Source organism: Thamnophis sirtalis, unplaced genomic scaffold, assembly GCF_051295495.1.
Source record: "Thamnophis sirtalis isolate CommonGarterSnake01/CBP01778 unplaced genomic scaffold, rThaSir2_p1.2 scaffold_2, whole genome shotgun sequence".
Lineage (NCBI taxonomy): Eukaryota > Metazoa > Chordata > Lepidosauria > Squamata > Natricidae > Thamnophis > Thamnophis sirtalis.
Genome location: NW_028261382.1, coordinates 101,616,538 through 101,640,405, shown reverse-complemented (window position 1 = coordinate 101,640,405; position 23,868 = coordinate 101,616,538). Strand labels below are relative to the sequence as shown.

At 51.4% G+C, this 23,868-nt stretch overlaps 1 protein-coding gene across 1 annotated transcript; it reads left to right on the top strand.

The window, feature by feature from the left end:
* Window positions 1-1,755: 1,755 nt before the first annotated feature.
* ADCK5 (aarF domain containing kinase 5) lies at window positions 1,756-23,731 on the top strand (the record flags this gene model as incomplete). Its single annotated transcript, XM_087706605.1, is given in 14 exon segments — window positions 1,756-1,781; window positions 2,690-2,839; window positions 3,682-3,757; window positions 4,979-5,179; window positions 7,312-7,452; window positions 8,879-8,992; window positions 13,738-13,869; window positions 16,034-16,117; window positions 17,058-17,139; window positions 18,252-18,330; window positions 19,039-19,130; window positions 20,698-20,956; window positions 22,125-22,241; window positions 23,399-23,731. Coding segments are annotated over 14 exon segments (1,668 nt in total), but the record flags the coding sequence as incomplete, so codon positions are not given.
* Window positions 23,732-23,868: the final 137 nt, after the last annotated feature.

Here is a 23,868-nt window from a genome sequence, read left to right as displayed (position 1 = left end):
GGGATCTTACCTGCTTTGGGGAAGGGATCCTCTGTAGGGAATCCCCCCCCCCCCAGCGCAGAGAGCAGCCCGGAAGCCTCCCCCCCTCCTCCCCCAGTTAGGCCACGTCGTTCTCCGTCTCCTCCCCCCTCCTTCCTTGACCCGTCTGTGGAGTGTCCTGCAGATGTCCTCCGCGATAAGGCCCCCACCCACGCCAAGACCTTGGCAGCCCCCCTCTGGGCTGGAACAGCGGGTCAAGGGCCTGCCCTGCTCTTCTGGCGGGCTGGGGGGGGGGTGGAGACCAGTATCTGGGTGGGGGGGGAGGCAGAGCTGGGCAAGGAGATGTCCTCCCTTCTTCCCTCCGCTGGGACTCTCTCCAGGCCCCCGCTCCCCACTCGGGGCTTCCAGTGTGTGTGGGGGGTCTCTTCCACCCCAACTCCGTGTCAGGGGAGGTGTTAAAGCCCCTCCCCGCTTTTTGCTTTGCCCTCCTCAATCAGGGGAGGCTGGGACACCTGCAGGGAATCCTCAGAGGACCCAGGAGAGAGAGTGGGGGGTCCACGTTGTCCTTGAGCCTTTTCTTCTCTCTCTCCTTTCCCTCCTCCACAGCTTCCATCCTTTGAGATGATGATGATGATGATGATAATTAATTTCTCTCTTGCTTTGCAAGTAGACGGATCTCTTCAGTCCCCGAGACAAATTCCATCTGTTTAACCCCACTTGGCCAAATAAAATGTCCTCTTCTCTGTCCCATTCCAGACTCTCTCTTCTGTTCTTCTTCTTCTCTTCTTTCCTCTTCCCTTCTTTCATATTGTACTCTACTATACTTCTCTTTTCTATTCTCTCTTCTCTTTTCTGTTCTTTCATATTCTACTCTGTATTCTATTCTTTCCCATTCTATTCTCTTTCCTAATATCTCTTCTCTTCTTTTCTCTATTCTCTTCTCTTTTCTATTCTTTCCCATTCTATTCTCTTTCCTAATATCTCTTCTCTTTTCTGCTCTTCTCTTCTTTTCTTTATTCTCTTCTCCTCTTTTCTATTCTTTCCCATTCTATTCTCTTTCCTAATATCTCTTCTCTGCTCTTCTTTTCTCTATTCTCTTCTCCTCTTTTCTATTCTTTTCCATTCTATTCTCTTTCCTAATATCTCTTCTCTTTTCTGCTCTTCTCTTCGCTATTCTCTTCTCCTCTTTTCTATTCTTTCCCATTCTATTCTCTTTCCTAATATCTCTTCTCTGCTCTTCTTTTCTCTATTCTCTTCTCCTCTTTTTATTCTTTCCCATTCTATTCTCTTTCCTAATATCTCTGCTCTGCTCTTCTTTTCTCTACTCCTCTTTTCTATTCTTTCCCATTCTATTCTCTCTCCTAATTTCTCTGCTCATCTCTTCTTTTCTCTTCTTTCATATTCTACTCTACTCTTTCCTATTCTGTTCTGCTCCATATTTTCTATTCTATATCCCATTCCACTCGGAGCTGAAACCTCTGCTTGCCCCCCCCCCCCCCCCCGGGCTTCCCCCTTCCCTGGCCTGCCCCCTTCCTCAGCTTCCGTAAGGGGAAGGCAGGGCTGACCCACAGCGCCCCACATTGTGACCTTGGCTACTTCCAGTCTCCTCCGTAATGGCGGCCACTTGAGCCTCCTGGAAGTTTCACCTTCCTTCCTTCAGGCTGACTCTCCCCCCCCCCCCTTTCTGCTTCCCCGCAGCTCCAGGTATGTCGCTTCCACCGGCATCTTCTCCAGCACAAGAGGAGCCCCTGGCAGCTGGTCTCCCCGCCCTGCCGGTGGCGCACCGAGGCCCAGTCGGCCAGGTAGCTGGGCTGGGTCAAGGCTTCCTCCTTGTGGCCTAGGGCAGTGTTTCCCAACCTTGGTGACTTTAAGTCCTGTGGACTTCAACTCCCAGAATCCCCCAGCCAGCTATGCTGGCTGGGGGATTCTGGGAGTTGAAGTCCACAGGACTTAAAGTCACCAAGGTTGGGAAACACTGGCCTAGGGAGCCTTTTGGGGGAGGGGGGGGTGTAGGCTGGTGGGTTTGGGTCCTTGGGGCTACTGCAGGCAGTCCTCGACTTACGGCGGTCCATTTAGTGACCACCCGAAGCCGCCGCGGCTCTGAAAAGGGACCCTTTTTCACCGTTGCCACCTCTGCGGCCTTCGCCATCGTCCCAAATTCAGGCGCTTGGCAGCTGGTTGATGTTTACGACCGTTGCCGTGTCCCTTCCGATGGGCAAGGCCAACGGGGAAGGACACATCCGCTTAAGGACCGGGTTACTAACTTAAGAACCGTGGTGATTCACTTAACAACCGTGTCAAGAAAGGTCACAGAACGGGGCAAAGCCCATTTGACAAAAGACCCTGCTGAGCAACAGATACGTTGGGCTTGAGGGTGGTCGTAAGCCGAGGACTAGCTGCGTTACTACGTCCGTGTTGGAAGCCCCGAAAAGCTTCCGGGTTGAAAGGATTCGCCGGTGACATCACTGTTACCCAATGGGCACCCTGTTTTTTTTGGGGGGGGAGTCTCCTTCTATGTCCCCCATTAATGAGCCCACCGAAGTGCCCCCTTTTCAGATTGCTAGGTGGGCAGGAGCAGAGGGCGGGGGTTCACTCCGACACACAACTTTTGGGTCTCGAACGCTGCCAGGAAGAGATGCAGGGGGGGAGGCTTCCACCCCCCTCTCCACTCGTTTCACAGTTGTCTCTCTCCCCCTCCTCCTCCCCGTAGCTCAACCGGACAGAGGGGGCTGCTGAAGAGGACCCTTCTGGGGGCAGCGGTGGCCCTCCCCTTGGCAACGGGCATCTACTACAGCTTGGCAGAGAAGCAGGACCAGAGGAAGATGCGGCTGTTGGCCGGTGGCGTGGTGCGCTTCGTCAGGTGGGGTGGGCTCCAGCAAGGCCCCTCCCCTCCCAGCGCTTTCCTGGGGAGGGAGGTGGGGGGGGTGAAGAACGTAGAGTCCCAGCTCCCTCCGTACAAAGGACAGCCCAACTCGCTGCAAGGGGGTGCTGGATTTCTGCGGGTCCACCAGCAGTGGATAGGGCTGGAGAAGGGGTCTCCAACCTGGGCCCCTTTAAGTCTTGGGGACTACAACTCCCAGAATTCCTCAGCCAGCTTTGCTGGCTGAGGAATTCTGGGAGTTGAAGTCCCCAAGACTTAAAGGGACCAAGGTTCCTGTCTGAGGAATTCTGGGAGTTGAAGTCCCCAAGACTTAAAGGGGCCAAGGTTCCTGGCTGAGGAATTCTGGGAGTTGAAGTCCCCAAGACTAAAAGGGGCCAAGGTTCCTGGCTGAGGAATTCTGGGAGTTGAAATCCCCAAGACTAAAAAGGGCCAAGGTTCCTGGCTGAGGAATTCTGGGAGTTGAAGTCCCCAAGACTTAAAGGGGCCAAGGTTCCTGGCTGAGGAACTCTGGGAGTTGAAGTCCCCAAGACTTAAAGGGGCCAAGGTTCCTGGCTGAGGAATTCTGGGAGTTGAAGTCCCCAAGACTTAAAGGGGCCAAGGTTCCTGGCTGAGGAATTCTGGGAGTTGAAGTCCCCCAGACTTAAAGGGGCCCAGGTTGGAGACCCCCCCCTGTCTAGATGACCTCATGAAACCTTCAGCTGTACTAAGGAAGCCAGACCCCTCCCTTAGCTTTGCCCCCCCCCCCCAGGCCCCCCGGGGTGGGCACTGAGCAGCTGGGCTGAAGGAACCATCCTGAGCTCCCTTTCTCTCTCTTCCTGAAGGTCCCTGCGGCTGGGACTCCAGATCTCCTTGGATTACTGGTGGACCAATCACATCGTCTTGAGAGGCCTGGATGAGGTACAGTTGCTTGTCAAGCTTTGGAAAACGGATCCCTCAAAGCCTAGAGAGCAATCCAGGTGGCAGCATACTTCCAATAGCAATAGCAGTTAGACTTATATACCGCTTCATAGGGCTTTCAGCCCTCTCTAAGCGGTTTACAGAGTCAGCATATTGCCCCCAACAACAATCCGGGTCCTCATTTTACTCACCTCGGAAGGATGGAAGGCTGAGTCAACCCTGAGCCGGTGAGATTTGAACAGCCGAACTGCAGAGAGCTGAAGTAGCCTGCAGTGCTGCATTTAACCACTGCGCCACCTCGGCTCAAGCCAGCTTAAAAAGTCTGCCACATAGAGCTGCGTACAGAAGTCCTGTTTGCTCAGTGTAGAAAAAAGAAGAAGAAAGGATTGCACAGCAAGGATATACGTTAAAATTAAAGACGTTTATTGAAATGGAATTATAAACACCGCCAACCTAAAACGGAGCCCGCTCAGAGGCTGAAATACACCATGTAAATGAGATGAAGAGTGTGGAAGAGAGGAGAGAGGACAGGGAAGAAGAGAGGGTTAGGAGAGAGGGCAGAGAGCGGGGGGAAGAGGAGGATAGAGAGGAGGAGTGGAGAGAGCAGGAGAGAGGAAGGGGAAGTAGAGAAGGATGACAGAGGGAAGAAAGGAGGCTGGGAGGAGGAGGAGAGAGGGAGAAGAAAGCGATGGATAGGGTACAAATATGGTGTTATGGAGAGCAGAAAAGCCAATAACAGTTCTTGGGGGTGGATGGTAAGACGAACTGATATAATTATTTAATAATACAAAATAGTGTTGTTTATGTAACAGTATACGTGCGGTTATTTGTTATGAAAATGAAAAAATGAAAAAAACTTCATTATATATAAAAAAAGAAGATTGCACAGCAGCAAAAGAAGAGGAGGAGGAGGAGGAGGAGGAGGAGAAGGAGAAACTGCTCCCAGGTTGCACATTCAGAGGCAAAACTCCAGCCTGGCTCCCTCCCTGGCTTATGACCGTCGTAATCCAGGCAGGGGAGAGTGGCAGCTTGGAAATCCTTCTCCTCTGGGAGATCACAGGTCTCCCAGGATAGCCTGCCTCTCCCCCCCCTCCCTTACCTCTTCTTGGGAGTGGAGGTGGAGAGGGGGGCAGCCAGTCCGGCTCTCCATGCCGGCACCGTGAGATCTGCTGGGAAGGATCTAACCACCTGCTCTTCCTCGCCCCTCTTCCCTGTGGTCAGAACAGCCCGGAGTACGCGGCTGCCGTCTCCAGGTGCCACCAGCGCTCGGCCGACCGCATCGTCTTCGGGGCCATCCAGAACGGGGGTCTCTACATCAAGCTGGGCCAGGGCCTGTGTGCCTTCAACTACATCCTGCCCCCGGAGTACGCCAAGACGCTGCGCACCTTGGAGGACCAGGCGCTCCGGCGGGGATACTCGGAGGTGAGCGGGGCGGGGAGGGGCGGCTGCCGGCTGCTTCTGCTGCAGGCTGGGATCTTGGGGGGTCACCAGGTCTCCCCCTCCTTTACGGCCCTATCCCTTGGGTCGTCTGCCCCAAAGAAAGAGGGGGGGGGATGAGCTTTAGTAGGAAAGAGACACCAGCAGCCCCAGAAGTGGCTTCTCATCTCCTATCGGGAAAACTTCCCAGAGTTCCTTGCACCTCTTTCATTTCCTTTTTGCCGTTTTATTAGATCTTGAGTCTTGTTGCTGGATTTAAATGTTCTAAAAGTCAGCGGCGAGCCGCTTAACAACCACGGCACTAACCTAATAATTCACTTCACAACTGTGGCAAGAAAAGTGGCAGGAATGGGGCAAACCCGTCTCCCTTAGCCACAGGCATTTTTTGGCTCCATCGCGGTCGTTAGGTGAGGACTACCTGTAGCCTCCTGGTAGGGGGGTCTGTCATAACTTTGTTTGCGAAGCGAGTGGCCACTACTTAAACCTCTGGGTGGAAACAATCCTTAGCTCCATTTGTTGAGAAAGCGATCGTTTTATTTAGAAGTCAAGCGTATCGCAATGTTGCACAGCCGAACCTGAGGATGCGGGCATTAAAACCCTTCACTTTTACTGTCCCCCCCCCAACTCTTTCTCACTGCCCCCCCCTCTGTAATCAGTCAAGTCTAAGACCAGATGTTTACAGAGAGGTTAGTCCAGTGTTTCTCAACCTTGTCAACTTGAAGATGTCCGGACTTCAACTCCCAGAATTCCCCAGCCAGCAAATGCTGGCTGGGGAATTCTGGGAGTTGGAAGTCCAGACATCTTCAAGTTGACAAAGTTGAGAAACACTGTCCTAACCACTGTCCTAACCACTGTGCCACCTCGGCTCTTGAAGCGCAGCATTCTTTATATGAAAAAAAAACACCCCAGATCCTGGACCGGTAGATCCCCTCAGCTTACAGCCTTTCATATAAAGAATGCTGCGCTTCAAGAGCCGAGGTGGCGCAGTGGTTAGGACAGTGTTTCTCAACCTTGTCAACTTGAAGATGTCTGGACTTCCAACTCCCAGAATTCCCCAGCCAGCGAATGCGACATCTTCAAGTTGACAAGGTTGAGAAACACTGTCCTAACCACTGCGCCACCTCGGCTCTTGAAGCGCAGCATTCTTTATATGAAAAAAAAAAAAACCCAGATCCTGGACCGGTAGATCCCCTCAGCTTACAGCCTTTCATATAAAGAATGCTGCGCTTCAAGAGCCGAGGTGGCGCAGTGGTTAGGACAGTGTTTCTCAACCTTGTCAACTTGAAGATGTCTGGACTTCCAACTCCCAGAATTCCCCAGCCAGCGAATGCTGGCTGGGGAATTCTGGGAGTTGAAGTCCGGACATCTTCAAGTTGCCAAGCTTGAGAAACACTGGGTTAGTCCATTCACAGCTCCCTCCTCCTCCCAGTTGGGTGACCTTGAGGCCGCTTCCGAAGATGGGACAATGTTTACTTTCGATTTCCCAAACATCCCCCCGTCCCCACAGCTCAGGGCAGGATTTGATTTCATTTCATTTAATAAATTTATAGGCCGCCCAATCCCGAAGGACTCTGGGAGGCTTACAGAAAATAAAAATTTAAAAAGTGAAGAGTTAAAAACAAATGGAGGAAAACAGATTAAAACAGAAAACACATCATGCACCCAGTCTAATCGGGGCTGGACCTCGGTCAAGAAGTCAACAGCCCCAGGCCTGCCGGAATAGCCAGGTTTTGATAGCCTTTCGGAAGGCCATGAGAGTGGGTAGGGTCCGGATTTCTGGGGGTAGCTCATTCCATAGGGTCGGGGCGGCTACAGAGAAGGCCCTCCCCCGGGGAACCGTCAGCCGACATTGTCGGAGAAGGCCCACCGTGTGCGATCTTATCGGTCGTTGGGAGGTGTGCGGCAGAAGACGGTCTCGCAGATATCCGGGATCTCACTGCATCACAGCGAAGCATAAAGCGCGACAGCTGATACTGGCCAAAAGTTGGGGGGCTGCCTGTAGCTCCGCCCTCTTTCCCCTCCCTTCCTGCGGGAGGGCTGGCTGAGAAACTCCCCCCCCCCCCTCCGTCCACGGCCCTGGCTCACTCCCCGTCTCTTTTGGCCCTTCCTGGCTGCAGGTGGACGATCTCTTCCTGGAGGACTTCAAGGCCAAGGCTGATGAGCTCTTCCTGGAGTTTGACTACCAGCCCATTGCGGCGGCCAGTTTGGCCCAGGTGCACCGGGCACGGCTTCACGATGGCACCCCGGTGGCTGTCAAGGTTGGTCCGGGAGGAGCGGGGGCAGACGAAGCGAGGGTGTGCCAGCTTAAATGCGAAAGGTGCTTTTTACAGGAGGCACCTGGACTTCCTTGTTTTTGCTTTTGAAGACATTCGCTTCTCATCCCAGAAGCTTCTTCAGCTCTGACTGGATGGTGAGGAATGGAAGGATTTATATTCCATGCAGGCAGCTGGTCATTTGCATCCTTTGAGAGGGTCGTTGAGGCCACTTGGAGGTCTATCTGTGTGCTCAGAGTCACCTGAGTGGTGCAACTGGTTCCTGTAGTCTGCAATTTTTCCCTCTGGAAATCCATTCCTCCTCCCACACCATTCCAAGGGTCTTCATCCCAAATTATGTAGCTAAACGTCTGTAGAGATCCTCAGTCATCGAGGTCGTGGTTGTCCCAAAGATGCTTTTTTCAGGAGGCAACTGGACTTTCTGGTTTTTCTTTGAAGATGTTTTGCTTTTTGTCCCAGAAGCCTCTTCAGCTCTGACTGGATGGTGGAGGAAGGGAAGGATTGATGCTCCTTGCAGACAAAGCTGGTCATTTGCATCCTTTTAGAGGGTCCTTGAGGCCAGTTGGAGGTTTATCTGTGTCCTCAGGGTCACCTGGTTTGAAGGAGGAGTCAAGAAGGCCACCTACGTCAAAATTGAACAGAGGGGGAAGGATATGACATCATCTATCTCCAGTCTAGAACACAAAGTCCTTTCAGCAGTTCCAAGAAGACTCCACCCCCATTTGCACCACTCAGGTGACCTTGAGGACACAGATAATCCTCCAGGTGGCCTCAAGGACCCTCTGAAAGGATGCAAATGACCAGCTGTCTGCAAGGAGTATCAATCCTTCCCTTCCCCTCCATCCACGCAGAGCTGAAGAAGCTTCTGGGATGAGAAACGCCTTCAAGGAAAAATCAAGAAAGTCCAGTTGCCTCTTGAAAAAAACACCTTTGGGAGGACCTGGATGATGGAGAATCTCTACAGACTTTAACTTTTAATAGATTTATATGCCGCCCGATCCCGTAGGACTCCGGGCGGCTTACCGAAAAAGTTAATATAAGGAATTCAAATAAAGAGACAATTTAAAAAGAAACAATTTAAAAACAACGCACCATACACTCCATCTAAGTGGGGCTGGACCTCATTCCTGGAGTCAACAGCCCCCAGGACTGCCGGAATAGCCAGGTTTTAGTGGCTTTTCGGAAGGCCGAGGGGCGTGGGAATGGCTGAACTACACTTCCCAGCACGCCTTGCTGCTGGCAATGATGGGAGCTGGAGGGTCGAAGGTTGCCCTCCTCTTTTCGGACTTGTAGGGGCTCCGGCCTCCCTCCCTCGGGGGTGGGGGAGGCAGTGCCGGTATTCCGAGCCTACGAGTCTCCTCTGGGGCCGCCCAGATCCCCAGGGATCACCCTCTCCTGCTCACCTGTGCAGGTGCAGTACATCGACCTGAGAGACCGCTTTGACGGGGACATCCGCACCCTGGAACTCCTGCTGTGGATCGTGGAGCTGATGCACCCCAGTTTTGGCTTCGCCTGGGTCTTGCAGGTATCTTGTGGGAGGGGGGCTTCAGGCCCAGAGAGGAGCCCCTCTCACCGCTTCCTTGATCCCCCTGCGGCACCCCAAATTCAATTGCCGGCTTGCCCTTCTGGCGGCTAGGGGGCTGCCCCATATCGGAGCCCAGGGGGCTTTAGTCTAAATGCAATGCATCGTTTGCTTAAGATATCTTACTATCCTCTTAGCAGCTTGCCAGTGCCTTTCAGTAGGTTCAGCATTAAACCTGGCTAATTGATTAACACTATATGCTATGTCGGGCCTTGACCAATTACTGAGATAAGATAAGCTACCAATTAGGAATTGATAAATACCCTTATCAAACAGGACTTTTTATATCATCATGGCTAAATTCTAGAGTTTTAGCTGGTTTACACAGTTTCATCCTGAACGTTCTGAGTAGCTGGTTAATCTTCTCAGTTTGTGAGATTTTATATCCTCCCCTGGTTTTATCTATCTTTAACCCAAGATGATGCCTAATCCCACCGAGATGTTTTAAACTGAACTTCGTTTTCAACAGTGTAATAATCTCAGTAGCTTCTTGCTCAGTTTTAGTGATTAATGCTATGCCATCAGTGAACAATATCAACAATGAAATCACACCACCACTTTCTTTCTTAAACAAACATGGATCAGCCATGCCAGCTTTAAAACCCATCTTTGCTAATTCCTTCACTATGCACTGATTCCATTCATAGCCTGATTGCTTTAAGCCATAAAGACTCTTTTTTAACTTCCAGCAATCAATGTTATTACCAGTGTTTATCCCTAAAGGCTTCTTTAAATATACAGTATGTTGCAACGGTGCGTGGAGATATGCCGTCTAAACATCTAAATGATTCACTACATGTTCATGCCTAGCTGCCCAAACTAATGATGCCTGTAATGTTGTAGCCCTTAAACTAGGCGGAAAGACCTCATCATAGTCATTGGCTGACTGAGCAAACCTTTTGTGCTACCAATCTGGCTTTATGGGTAACAGTCCCGTCTACACTTGTTCTAATCTTGTAGATCCATTTACAGCCTACGGCATGTTTACCTGGGGGTAACCGGACATTTTCATACACCTCTAACTTTTGTAAGGATTTCAGTTCTTTTTCCATTGCTGTTTTCCAAAGTATCTGCTCCTCCTTAGGATACAGGGCTAGTTCATGATAAGTAGCAGGAACTTTATTTGCCTGACATTGTATAGACGCCTGATACCTGTCAGGTGGTCTAGTTATACAAGCTGAACCTCTAGGCCAGTGTTTCTCAACCTTGGCAACTTGAAGATGTCCGGACTTCAACTCCCAGAATTCCCCAGCAGTGGTTAGGACAGTGTTTCTCAATCTTGTCAACTTGAAGATGTCCGGACTTCAACTCCCAGAGTTCCCCAGCAGTGGTTAGGACAGTGTTTCTCAATCTTGTCAACTTGAAGATGTCCGGACTTCAACTCCCAGAGTTCCCCAGCAGTGGTTAGGACAGTGTTTCTCAACCTTGTCAACTTGAAGATGTCCGGACTTCAACTCCCAGAATTCCCCAGCCAGCGAATGCTGGCTGGGGAATTCTGGGAGTTGAAGTCCGGACATCTTCAAGTTGCCAAGCTTGAGAAACACTGCTCTAGGCAACTCAGGGCTCACCGGTGGATTTTCCTGTTTCACCTGCTCCCGTTCTTCTAGTTCCTCCTGTACCTGCACTTCCTCTTTAAATGCTGGTTTTACTATTTCATCACTAGGGACTACCGATAATTACATCGTCAGTTGGTTCTAATTTATTCCACCCCACGTGTTCTATAAACTTGGCACTAGCGCTACAGTGAACCTTAGCCGTGCCCGTCTCCCAAAATCTAAGCGATCTATGGTTGGCCTCGTAACCTACGAAAAATAACTCTCGAGCTCTATGTTGCCCTTCCAGCCTCACTTGTGATGGTATATGCACCCATGCTGGAGCTCCGAATGTATGTAGGTAACTCAGATCTGGTTTTCTGCCATGCCACCTAGTGAGTGGCAATTCACTGGTTGTTGCATTCACCGCGTTATTTAAAACATGGTTACTACACATCATAGCTTCACCCCACAGTGTTTCCGGCGAACCTGAATCAGCTATCATAGGTTCGAGCCCTGGCCTGTAATGTTTGCCCCCTTCGTTCTACAAACGAGTTACGTTGTGGCTTATAAGGAGCAGAACGTTTGTGCTCAATTCCAGGTGATCTTAACATCGTTTGGAATTTATAGTTGGTAAACTCCGGTCCCATTATCAGTAACTAGTAATGACCTTGGCTTTCATCTTTCTCTCCGCAAACCTCAGCCAATTAAAGAAATGCTGGAACGTTTCTGTTTTGGTTTTCATTAAGTAGCAGAAACCGTATCGGGGAATAATGATCCATGATACTCAAAACATAACAGGAGCCCCCCAAGCTGGGCTTCTTAGATCCTATTATATCAGCAAAAACAACTTCTAGAGGTTCCTTTGTTTTAAAACCATCCAGTCTGTTTGCAGGAATAACTTTGCTCTTCTCCTGATTGCAAAGATTGCAGTTTAAATATTTACTGCGTGGGTTTAGTTTTTCTCCCTCTGCCAACTTAACAGTTTGTTGCAGCATCTTGAAATTAATGTGCCCCAGGCGTCTATGTAGTAAATGTACACATTTGATTGAGGTGGCGCAGTGGTTAGAGTGCAGCACTGCAGGCTACTTCAGCTGACTGCTAGTTCGGCAGTTCGGCTGTTCAAATCTCACCGGCTCAACGGTTGACTCAGCCTTCCATCCTTCCGAGGTGGGTAAAATGAGGAGCCGGATTGTTGTTGGGGGCGATATGCTGACTCTGTAAACCGCTTAGAGAGGGCTGAGGGCCCTATGAAGCGGTATATGAAGAGCCAAGGTGGCGCAGTGGTTAAAAGCAGCACTGCAGGCTACTGCTAGATCAGCAGGTCAGCGGTTCAAATCTCACCGGCTCAGGGTTGACTCAGCCTTCCATCCTTCCGAGGTGGGTAAAATGAGGACCCAGATTGTTGGGGGCAATATGCTGACTCTCTGTAAACCGCTTAGAGAGGCCTGAAAGGCCTATGAAGCGGTATATAAGTCTACTGCTATTGCTATTGCTATTGCTATTGCTATATAAGTCTAACTGCTATTGCAATTGCTATGCTATTGCTATTTATCTATCTATCTATCTATCTATCTATCTATCTTCTATCTATCTATCTTCTATATCTATCTTATCTATTATCTATCCATCCAAGCCTCAGGGTTGACTCAGCCTTCCATCCTTCCGAGGTGGGTGAAATGAGGACCCAGACTGTGGGGGCAATATGCTGACTCTGTAAACCGCTTAGAGAGGGCTGAAAGCCCTATGAAGCAGCATATAAGTCTAACTGCTATTGCTATTGATCTATCTATCTATCTATCTATCTATCTATCTATCTATCTATCTATCTATCTATCTATCATCTATCATCTATATCTATCTATCATCTCTCTCTCTCTCTCTCTCTCTCTCTATCATCTATCTATCATCTATCTATCTATCGGATTGTTGGGGGCGATATGCTGACTCTGTAAACCGCTTAGAGAGGGCTGAAAGCCTTATGAAGCGGTATATAAGTCTAATTGCTATTGCTATTGTCCTGTGGTTTCACATTATCATAAACTGAATTAGCTATCTGGGCATCAGATATAACCATATTAAACCATTTGTTAATTTGGCAGTAACCCTATTTCCTTCTTTTTCAATTATGCAGTTACCTCCCCTAAAGGTTAATACATAGCCAATATTAACTAGAGCCCTTACTGATAATAAATTAAATTTCAGTTTAGGTACATATAACGTTGGTAACGTCTCCTTTAGGAATGAACAACATGCGTTACCTTCACCAGCCGCCTTCACCTTTTATCCATTTGCCAAAAATACATGTTCCTTGCTCGTGGTCATGTCTACAAACCTTTTTTCTATCTCTAGCAATGCACTGTGGTGCTCCACAATCAACAACCCACGAATCATGGTCTATTGGTGCATTGCTAGACATAGCCAAAGTAGACATAGCTAAGTTGACATTAGCATTTTTTCTAGCCCTTCTGGCATTCAGCTGTTTTGTTATATGTCCCTTAGCCCCACGAGAATAACATTTTCGAACAGTATAGGCCAGTGTTTCTCAACCTTGGCTACTTGAAGATGTCCGGACTTCAACTCCCAGAATTCCCCAGCAGTGGTTAGGACAGTGTTTCTCAACCTTGTCAACTTGAAGATGTCTGGACTTCAACTCCCAGAATTCCCCAGCCAGCATTCGCTGGCTGGGGAATTCTGGGAGTTGAAGTCCGGACATCTTCAAGTGGCCAAGGTTGAGAAACACTGGTATAAGCAGTAGAAGGTGACTCCTTGTGTGGTGGTGGTTTCTCTCTCAGTTGTTCCCTCTCCATCCTTCTTCTTGACTCTTCCAACAATTGTGCAGTAATGTCAGTCAATGTTAGTTCATTTCGGGTTAGGATTTCAAGAGACGACACAAAAACATCATAACTCTCATCCAGGGAGGAGAGTATGATATAAACTTGGTGTAGCTCAGAGAAAATTAGTTCTTTTTCATGTAGCTCCTGGTTTGCAAAATGTGCCAGGAAGGGAGATGGTGCCTCCGTGCCTGCTGATGGGTCTCTGGGCGGTCCCCAGCGTGATTGGCACCCTAAGTCCTACTCGCCTGGTATCTCTGCTCAGGCCAGGCTGACACCCACCCACCACTCACCCCCACCTTCTCTCCTGCCCATCTCCCAGGACCTGAAGGGGACCCTGGCCCAGGAACTGGACTTTGAGATCGAAGGCCACAACGGGGAGCGTTGTGCCCAGGAGATGAAGCACTTCCGGTTTGTGGTGGTTCCTCGCATCCACTGGGAGAAAAGCAGCAAGGTGGGTTTTCTTCCTTCCTTTCCTTCTTTCCATTCCTTCCATTCCTTCCTCCTGCCTTCCTTCCCTCCATTCCTTCCTTCCATTCCTTCCTGCCTTCCTTGCTTCCTTCCTTCCATTCCTTGCTTCCTTCATTCCTTCCATTCCTTCCTTCCTTCCTTTCCTTCTTCCCTTCCTTCCATTCCTTCCTTCCTTCCTTCCTTCCTTCCATCCATCCCTTCCTTCCTTCCTTCCTTCCTTCCATTCCTTCCTTCCTTCCATTCCTTCCTTCCTTGCTTCCTTCCTTCCATTCCTTCCTTCCTTTCCTTCCTTCCTTCCTTCCTTCCTTCCTTCCTTCCTTCCTTCCTTCCTTCCTTCCTTCCTTCTGGAAGGGAGGAGGGGTTGCAGAGGGGAGGGGGCGGAGGAGGAGGAGGAGGAAGAGGGACTGTAGGGCTGTTCTCAGTGCTCTCAAAGCTTGCTTTCCTTGCAGGCGTCTCATGACCCAACTGGGTAATATCATCAGTGCGGGGATGGGGTGGGGTGGGGTTGCACTCTCTAGCACTGATGATGTTACTAATCTGGGCCATGAAAGGTCTGCAGGAAAACAACTAAGCTCAGAGACCACCCAAGGACCCCACAGTCCTTCTCCCTCCTGCAACCCCCCACCCATCCCTTCTAGCACTGATGAGGTTACTTAGTTGGGTCATGAAACGTCTTGAAGAAAGCACTCAAGCTCAGAGAGCACCAAGGACCCCACAGTCCTCCTCCTCCTCCTCTTCTCCACACTTCCCACTCCTTCCCAGCACTGATGATGTTACCTAGTTGGGTCATGAAACATCTGCAAGGAAACAAGCAATCTCAGAGAGCACCAAGGACCCCACAGTCCTCCTCCTCCTCCTCCTTTAATCTGGGCCTGTATTTCCTGCTTTTCTATACCGCCAACTCCTCCAAGGACGCCTAAGATTTTACCACTAACAGGCCAGGCCTGGAATGAAATTACCTTGGGGAATCTTTTGAAGTTGTCCCTAACAATCTTCACCTGGTTCTCGCTTGCAAAATTTGGCCTCGGGTGGAAACGCTCCAGTTTCAGATCTCTTGCCCAAACCTCCCACGTGTGGCCATTATGCAACTTTTGACGGTTGGAAATAGTTTTGGGGGTTTGGGGCAACGTTGCTCCCGGCATAATTCAACGGACCTCGTGATTCATTGTGGCTCAGAGTTTTGCTGATAAGCCAGAAGGAAAATCTCTTGTAAATTGCAGCTGTGCGACCCCGGGACTCTGGAAATGGTCATACATGGAACTCACTTGCTAATGAAAGAAAGAAGGGAGGGAGGGAGGAAGAAAGAAGAAAGAGATGGATGGATGGATGGATGGATGGATGGATGGATGGATGGATGGATGGATGGAAGGAAGGAAGGATGGAAGGAAGGAAGGAAGGAATGAGAGGGAGGGAGGGAGATGGGAAAGAAAGAAGGAAGGAAGGAAGAACAGATGGAAGGAAGGAAAGAGATAGAAGGAAGATGGGAATGAAAGGAGGAGGGAAGGAAAGGAAGGAAAATACATTTACCAACTATCATCATTGATATACCAGACAGCAGAATTAATATTAGCTATATTTTAGATATATGGTAAATATAGAACTCTTTCCATATTTATTTGTGTGTGTCTGTGTGTGTGTGTGTGTGTATATATATATATATGGGATAATGATAAGGGAGGAGAGCTTCTGACTTAGAGGTTATTATAACTGCCTAACATGTAAAGTAGCCCAAGTTCGAATCCCAGTAAGGGTATGGCTAGCTGATGAGAGCTAAATAGCTTGAAATAGATCTATACTAGTCTCCCTTTATTTATTTATCAGCACAAATACAACACAAATGTAACAAAGGCAACAGTAAAAATACTGGCTTTCTGTCTGGATGGTCTCTTGTGACGTGCCGATAGACAGAGAATGGAAGCTGTTAGCTTCCTCCCATAATTGGGGCATACCAGGGGTTGTGACACTATATATATATATAGAGAGAGAGGGACGCTAAGTGAGTGGTCATTAAGTCAAGGACTCCTGGTACTTCATGGGGCTGCGTTGCCATGGGGGGTCTGGGGTCTCGCAGTGACAGGAGCTCCTGGGGGGGGGGGGCTTTGTGCAGGGCCTTTTCTGACCGCCTCTCCTTCCCTCCCGGGGCGTAGAGGGTCCTGACGGCTGACTTCTACGAGGCCTGCAAAATCAACGACCTGGAGGGGCTGCTGCGGCAGGGCCTGAGCCCCAAGGATGTGAGTCTCCGGGGGAAGCCGGAGGGGAGGGGGGAGGAGGTTGGGGGATCATCAGGGGTCCCGGCTGCCATTGGGAGGCTGGTTGGGTTGGTTGGGGGTCATCGGCTCGGCTGAGTCCTGCTTCTGCTGCTTCTCCCCTGGCTGGCACTGATCAGGTTCCCTAGTTGGGCCATGAAACGCCTGCAAGAAGCTCAGAGAGCACCAAGGACCCCACAGGCTTCCTTCCTCCTCCTCCTCCTCCTCCTTGCAGACTCCACCCCCTTTTAGCACTGATGATGTTGCCTAGTTGGGCCATGAAACGTCTGCAAGAAAGCCACCAAGCAGGGAGCAATCCAAGAACCTCACATTCCTCCTCTTTTTTTTCCTCCTCCTCCTCCTCCTCCTCCTCTTCCACACAATCCCCTCTCCCTTCTAGCACTGATGATGGTACCTAGTTGGGCCATGAAACATCTGCAAGAAAACCACGAAGCTCAGACAGCACCAAGGACCTCACAATGCTCCTCCCTCCTTCCTTCTCTGTTCTGCACACCCCACTCCTCTCTAGCACTGATGATGTTGCCTAGTTTGGTCATGAAACGTCTGCAAAGAAACCACTAGGCTCAGAAAGCATCAAGGACCCCACAGGCCTCCTCCCTCCTCCTCCTTGCAAACTCCACCTCCTTCTAGCACTGAGGATGTTCCCTAGTTGGGTCATGAAACGTCTGGAAGGAAACCACTAGGCTCAGAAAGCACCAAGGAGCCCACAGTCCCCCTCCTCCTCCTTCATCTTCCTCCTCCTCTCTGCACACACCCCTTCCCTTCTAGCACTGAGGATGTTCCCTAGTTGGGTCATGAAACGTCTGCAAAAAACCCCCCAGGAAGCTCAGAGAGTCCCAAGGGCGGCTGTTGCTGGAGACTCTTGTCCCCTTTTGAGACCCCTCCTCTTCCTCTCTCCCTCCAGCCGGCAGAGAAACTGATCAAGATGTTTGCCGAGCAGATCTTCTTCACCGGATTTATCCACGCGGATCCCCACCCGGGAAACGGTAGGAGGCTCAGCCGAGGACGAAAGGCTTATTCGTTTTATTTCGTCTCTTATGGCATGTGGTCCATGGACTGGCAATACGTCAGTGGTGGGTTCCCCTCCCTGTCGCTACTGGTACGGTGCTCCCGGCGCCACACGTCCTTTCGTGCCCATGCGCACCGCCCCTGCGCCCCTCAGCTGCCGTTCGGAGCTCGTGCAGGCGCCACACGCTATGCTCGTGTGCGCAATTCCCCGGTTGCTTTAAAAATCGATACAGGTGGGTGGGACAAGTGAGCCTCCGTACTGATCCGCTGTCAGCTGCCACCGGCTATGACCGGTACGCCTGTCCCGGGCTGTATCGGCCGGAACCCATCACTGCAATACGTATTAATATTTCACCTAGATTTCTTAAAAAACGACAATCAAATACGAGTCTTCTAAAGCTCTGCAGTCGGGTACCAATCTCCATTAGCAATAGCAATAGCAGTGAGACTTATATACCGCTTCATAGGGCTCTCAGCCCTCTCTAAGCGGTTTACAGAGTCAGCATATTGCCCCCAACAACAATCCGGGTCCTCATTTCACCCACCTCGGAAGGATGGAAGGCTGAGTCAACCCTGAGCCGGTGAGATTTGAACCGCCGAACTGCAGATAACAGTCAGCTGAAGTGGCCTGCAGTACTGCACCCTAACCCAGTGTTTCTCAACCTTGTCAACTTGAAGATGTCTGGACTTCAACTCCCAGAATTCCCCAGCCAGCATTCGCTGGCTGGGGAATTCTGGGAGTTGAAGTCCAGACATCTTCAAGTTGACAAGGTTGAGAAACACTGTCCTAACCACTGCGCCACCTCGGCTCTTGAAGCGCAGCATTCTTTATATGAAAAAAAACCCCAGATCCTGGACCAGTAGATCCCCTCAGCTTACAACTGATCACGGGATCTACCATTTGACATGGGACCCCCCTGGGGTCAAGTTTGGGTTCCCTGTGCTCTTCCCAGAGCCGGTCCGAGGAGCCCCGATGGATGGAGAGCCCAGCGGGAAAGAGGGGGGCTTTAAAGGGCATTTCCTGGAGGGGGTGGGGAAGGGGGGCTTCCCCTCTGGACTCTCATACCCGTCCCCCGTTCCTCTCCCGCAGTGCTGGTGCAGAAGGGCCCAGATGGGAAAGCACAGCTGGTTATCCTGGATCACGGCCTCTACGAGGTCCTTCGCGAGAAGTAAGCATGCCGGGGGAGGGAGGATCCCCTGCAACTCCCCCAGTAGCAACCTCTCGCTCCGGCAGCGGCACGTCATCCTCGACTTACAACGGTTCACTTAATGACCATTCGAAGCGAGAACGGCATGGAAAAAACGAATTAGGACCGTTTTTCACCCCATAGTCAATGGGATCAAAATTCAGGGGCTTGGCAACTCATACTTATGACGGTCGCAGTGTCCCGGGGTCTCGTGATCCCCTTTTACGACCGTCTGACGAGCAAAGTCGATGTGGGAGCCACTAACTTACTTAACGTCCTAACGTAACAACTGCCGCGATTCGCTTAGTAACGGTGGCAAGACAAACGGGGCGAAACTCGCTTAAAAACGGTCTTGCTCAGCGCCAGAAAGGTTGGGCTCACTTGTGGTGGCAATTTGAGGACAATCCGTAGGCCCGGCGACTTCCTGCCAGCTTCCCCAACGACTTGGGCCGTTGCAGGAAGCTGAGAGGAGGCGGCCCTCCCCAGGCAGGGCTGCCATCTCTCAGGAATGCGATCGCTTGGCGTCCGCTGCAAGGTGGTATCGCCTAGCGGGCATTCCACTCCCAATGGCCGTCATAACTCGGAGACTACCTCTGGCAGCTGCCTCTTGGGCCCCGCAAGGCTCTGCAGCTGCATCCCCCCCCTTCCCTCCCTCCCTTGCTGACAGCTGTCCTCTCTGCCCTCCCCCAGGGAGCGGGAAGCTCTGTGTAAGCTCTGGCGCGCCATCATCCTGCGGGACGACGCCTCCATGCAGCTGCATTCCAAGCAGCTGGGCGTAAAAGGTGAGGAGGGACGCGGATTGGGTGCGGCTGGTTGAGTAACTGGAGTTGGCTGGATCCACACAGCCCCCTCACGACTTAAGATCAGGCTGCCTTGGCTGGGTTACACCTCCCTGGAAATCTCACCTCCCCAGGAGGAGAAACACCCCCCCCTCCCCTTTCCTGGCTGAGTCGGGAGGGGTGCAAGCCACCAACCCCCCCCCCCGCCCCCTTCTGAATTGGCTGCCCTGCTTGCAACTCAGAGGAGGAGATTTGTAGCTGAGGGTTGGCCTGAAGGGGCCCTTGGGGCTCTCTGAGCTGGCTTGTTTTCTTTCAGGCGTTTTATTACCCAACTAGGTAACAGCATCAGTGCTAGAAGGGAGAGGGGTGTATGGAGAGGAGGAGGAGGAAGAGGAAGAAAAAGGCAGGAGGAGGAGAGGAAGGACTATGGAATCCCTGATGCTCTCTGAGCTTGGTGGTTTTCTTGCAGACATTTCATGACCCAACTAGGGAACATCATCAGTGATAGAGGGGAGGAAGGGTTGCAGGGAGGAGGAGGAGGATTATGGGGTGCTTGGTGGTCTCTGAGCTTGGTGGGTTTTTTTGCAGACGTTTCATGACCCAATTAGGGAACATCATCAATACTAGTAAGGAATGGAGCTTCTTCTCAGATGGTGTTGCCTCGTTTGGCAATAAAGGCACTGCAAGAAAACAGCCAAGTTCAGAGACAAGAAGGGAGGGAGGGAGGGAGGGAGGAAAGAAAGGAAGGAAGGACACTGATGATGTTCCCCAGTTGGGTCATGAAACGTCTGCAAGAAAACCACCAAGCTCAGAGTGCACCAACGAGAGGAAGGAAGGAAGGAAAGGGGGGAGGGAAGGAAGGAGAGGGAAGGAAGGAGAGAGGGAAGGAAGGAGAGAGGGAAGGAAAGGGGGAGGGAAGGAAGGAAGGAAAGGAGGGAGGGAAGGAAGGAAAGGAGAGGGAGGGACGGGAAGGAATGAAAGGGAGGGAGGGAAAGAAAGGAAAGGGGAGGGAAAGGGGCAGGGAAGGAAGGAAAGGAGGGAAGGAAGTAGTGGGAGGGAGGGAAGGAAAGGGGAGGGAAGAAAGGAAAGGAGGGAGGGAAGGAGAGGGAGGGACGGGAAGGATGGAGGGAAGGAATGAAAGGAGGGAGGGAGGGAAAGAAAGGAAAGGGCAGGGAAGGAAGGAAAGGAGGGAGGGAAGGAAAGGAAAGGGAGGGAAGGAAGGAAAGGAGGGAAGGAAAGGAGGGAGGGAAGGAAAGGGAGGGAAGGAAGGAAAGGAGGGAGGGAAGGAAAGGAGGGAGGGAAGGAAAGGAAAGGGAGGGAAGGAAGGAAAGGAGGGAAGGAAAGGAGGGAGGGAAGGAAAGGAAAGGGAGGGAAGGAAGGAAAGGAGGGAGGCAGGGAAAGAAGGGAGAAAAGGAAGGAGGGAAGGAAGAAAGGATCACCGTTCACTTGTTACTTGATGTCCAATTGCCCCTCGTTTCATTTCATTTCTGGCCTGGTGTGTTGGGGTGGGGGGTAGGTGGGTGGGGGGTCTCCATTCCTGACTGCCCCTGTCCCCCCCCACCCACCTCAGCCCAGGATTACTTGGTCTTCTGCGAGATCCTGCTGCAGCGGCCCATCAACATGGCGGAGCTGGTGCTGTCCAACGTGCTGACGGCGGAGGAGACGGCCTACATGCGCGACATGGCTAAGCACCGCTTCGACTGCATCATGCGGGTGTTGAGGGACCTGCCCCGCTCCATGCTGCTCGTCTTCCGGAACATCAACACCGTCCGGAGCATCAACGTGGCCCTGGGGGTCCCCGTGGACCGCTACTACCTCATGGCCAGAAGGTGGGTGAGCCGGCAGGCGAAGCGGGGCGGACTTCAACTCCCAGAATCCCCCTTTTCCACTTGGGAAGCCCTTTTGCTGAAGCCAAGATATACGACATCTGCCACATTCCCACCGTCTATTAAGGAAGCTGCTTATCTGTTAGGAAGGTTGCCAAAAAAGGAGATCAATGTTCTTCATTGTTGGTAAACCCTCGCAGTGTTGGTAAACCCTCACTGGCTGGGGAATTCTGGGAGGTGAAGTCCTTAAAAGCCGCCATGGGTGAGAGAGAGATTCCTCCAGGGTTAGTTTAGCAAAACTTTATTTGAAAGGATCCTTGCCATTAGCAGGGGGGGGGGAAGGAAAGGAGGGAAGGAAAAAGGAGGGAGGGTGGAGAAGGAAGGGAGGGAAGGAAGGAGGGAAGGAAAAAGGAGGGAGGGTGGAGAAGGAGGGGAGGGAAGGAAGGAGGGAAGGAAAAAGGAGGGAGGGTGGAGAAGGAAGGGAGGGAAGGAAGGAGGGAAGGAAAAAGGAGGGAGGGTGGAGAAGGAGGGGAGGGAAGGAAGGAGGGAAGGAAAAAGGAGGGAGGAAAGGAAGGAGAGGAGGGTTGCTCCTCTCCTTCCTTCCTCCGCTGCTCCTATCTCAATGCAAGAAAGGGGTTACTACCCCTTGTAGGAATTACGGGCAAAGGGGCCAGAGAAAAGAGGGGGCAGGCACGCCACTCCCCACCCCAGACACTCTATCTGGCCACAGAACAGAATAACAGAATTGGAAGGGACCACGGAGGTCTTCTAGTCCAGCCCCCCGCTCAAGCAGGAGATCCTCTACCATTTCAGAGGGTAGTTCGATCAATCAGAATTGGAAGGGATCACGGAGGTCTTCTAGACCAGTGTTTCCCAACCTTGGCAACTTGAAGATGTCTGGACTTCAACTCCCAGAATTCCCCAGCCAGCGAATGCTGGCTGGGGAATTCTGGGAGTTGAAGTCCGGACATCTTCAAGTTGCCAAGGTTGGGAAACACTGGTCTAGACCCTACAACCCTACTACGGGCACAGGGCTCCCTGTCTGCGGAGAGGTAGGAAGCCAGCCGCGTGACGGACGAGGGTCTCGGTACTGCTGGGGTCTCCTGTCCGCGTCCCCTCAGTGCCAGCCACACCAAGAGCATCCCCCTCTCTCGTCTCTCTGCCTCCCCAGTGCGGTGAAATGCTGGAGCCGCACGATCAGCCAGAGATCCGGCGCCTTGGCCAATTTCTTCCTCGTCCGTTGGATCCGGGCCTTTTGGGACAGCCTCATGTTCGAGCTGACTCTCAGGTAAGGGCAAAACTACAGGTAACCCTCGACTTACCAGGTGTAACATGGCTGCCCAGAGCAAGCGTGGCCCCTTTAAGACGGGTGGACTTCAACTCCCAGAATTCCCATGCGCTGGCTGGGGAATTCTGGGAGTTGAAGTCCACCTGTCTTAAAGGGGCCACGTTTGGGCACCCCTCCTCTAGAATCACCCCAGACAGTGAGTTGGGCGGTATGTATGTTAAATAAATTAAAATTAAATTAAATAAAAATGAGGACGGTTGAAAGTGCCGTCGTGTTACCGTAGTGGTGTGGAGGAAAATTGAGCCTTGCAGTACAGTTAGTCCTTAACTTACGACCACAATTGAGCCCAAGGTTTCTGTGGCTAAGTGGAACATGGGCCAAGTGACTTTTGCCCCATGTTATGGCCTTTCTTGCCACTGTTGTTAAGTGAATCACCGCATTAGTCACACTGTTGTTAAGTGAATCCGGCTTCCGCCATGGGCTTTGCTCATCAAAAGGTCGCAAAAGGGGATCACATCACACACACACACACACGGGACGCTGCAACCGTCATAAATATGAGCCAGTTGCCAATCGTCTCTGAATTCTGATCATGTGACGATACAACGGTCGTAAGTGAAACACGGCCGTAAGTCACTTTTTCCAGTAACGTCGTAACTTTGAACGGTCCCTATTCAAACTCTTGTAAGTCGAGGGCTACTTATCCTAGGTTGTAAGCAGTTTTCCGTTGAGTCATAACTTTGAAGTCAGTAAGTGAGTGGTGGTAAGTCAAGGACTATTTCTGCATGTGCCTGTTCTGACCTAGGCTTCCTGAGGCAGTAAAAAGCACACGCTTGGTCCCCAAAACCCTCTTCTGATTTCAACGGCTTTGAATTGTGTTCACTCACAGCCCGTAATGAGTCCCAAATAGTTTGTAAAGAGTCCTACAGTAGTCTGCCAAAGTCTTTCGGGATAAGGCTGATAAGCGCCCACCTTTATCTCCCTTGAAACGCGGCCAAAGACCTAATTGCTCCTCCTTTATGTCCTATGGGGCGGGGGGCAAAGTGGGGGTGGTTCGCCTGCCCTTTCACCTCCCTCTTCCCTCCCAAAGCATAAGTGGCCCCTATACTGAAGCCCTCCACTCACCCGATGCTCTCGTGTGTCCCCCCCCCCTCCAGGGTCCAGGTGGCCTCCGTGAAGCTGACCACGTCCTTGCTGAAATTCCTGCTTTACGTCGGCTTCCTGAAGCCCAGCGAAGATCAGGGGGGCATCTATGAGCTCCTGCACGCCTGAGCGAAGGGCCCGGAAGACGGCCGGGTGCCCGGGCGGGCAAGCACAGAGGGGCCACTCTGCCCGCAGACGGTGGGGGCATCGCAAAGGGCGACGTTCGAGGAAGCCCCCTCCTCTTTCTGGAGCGGAGCCAGACCGACGGGTGCTTTTTTAATTAGTTCAGAAAAACTTGAATAAGTGGCAACTCGCCATATTTGACTTAAAATAACTCGAGCCAGAAATGCTGCTGCTCTTGGAGCAGTTTTTGAGGGGGGTCTTTTTCCTTTCGGGAGGCAGTGGGTGGGCTCAGCGTGGAATCCTTTTGGGGAGGGGGGCGCAGTGGACAGGGAAAAAGGCGTCCAGCAAGGCCCTACCAATA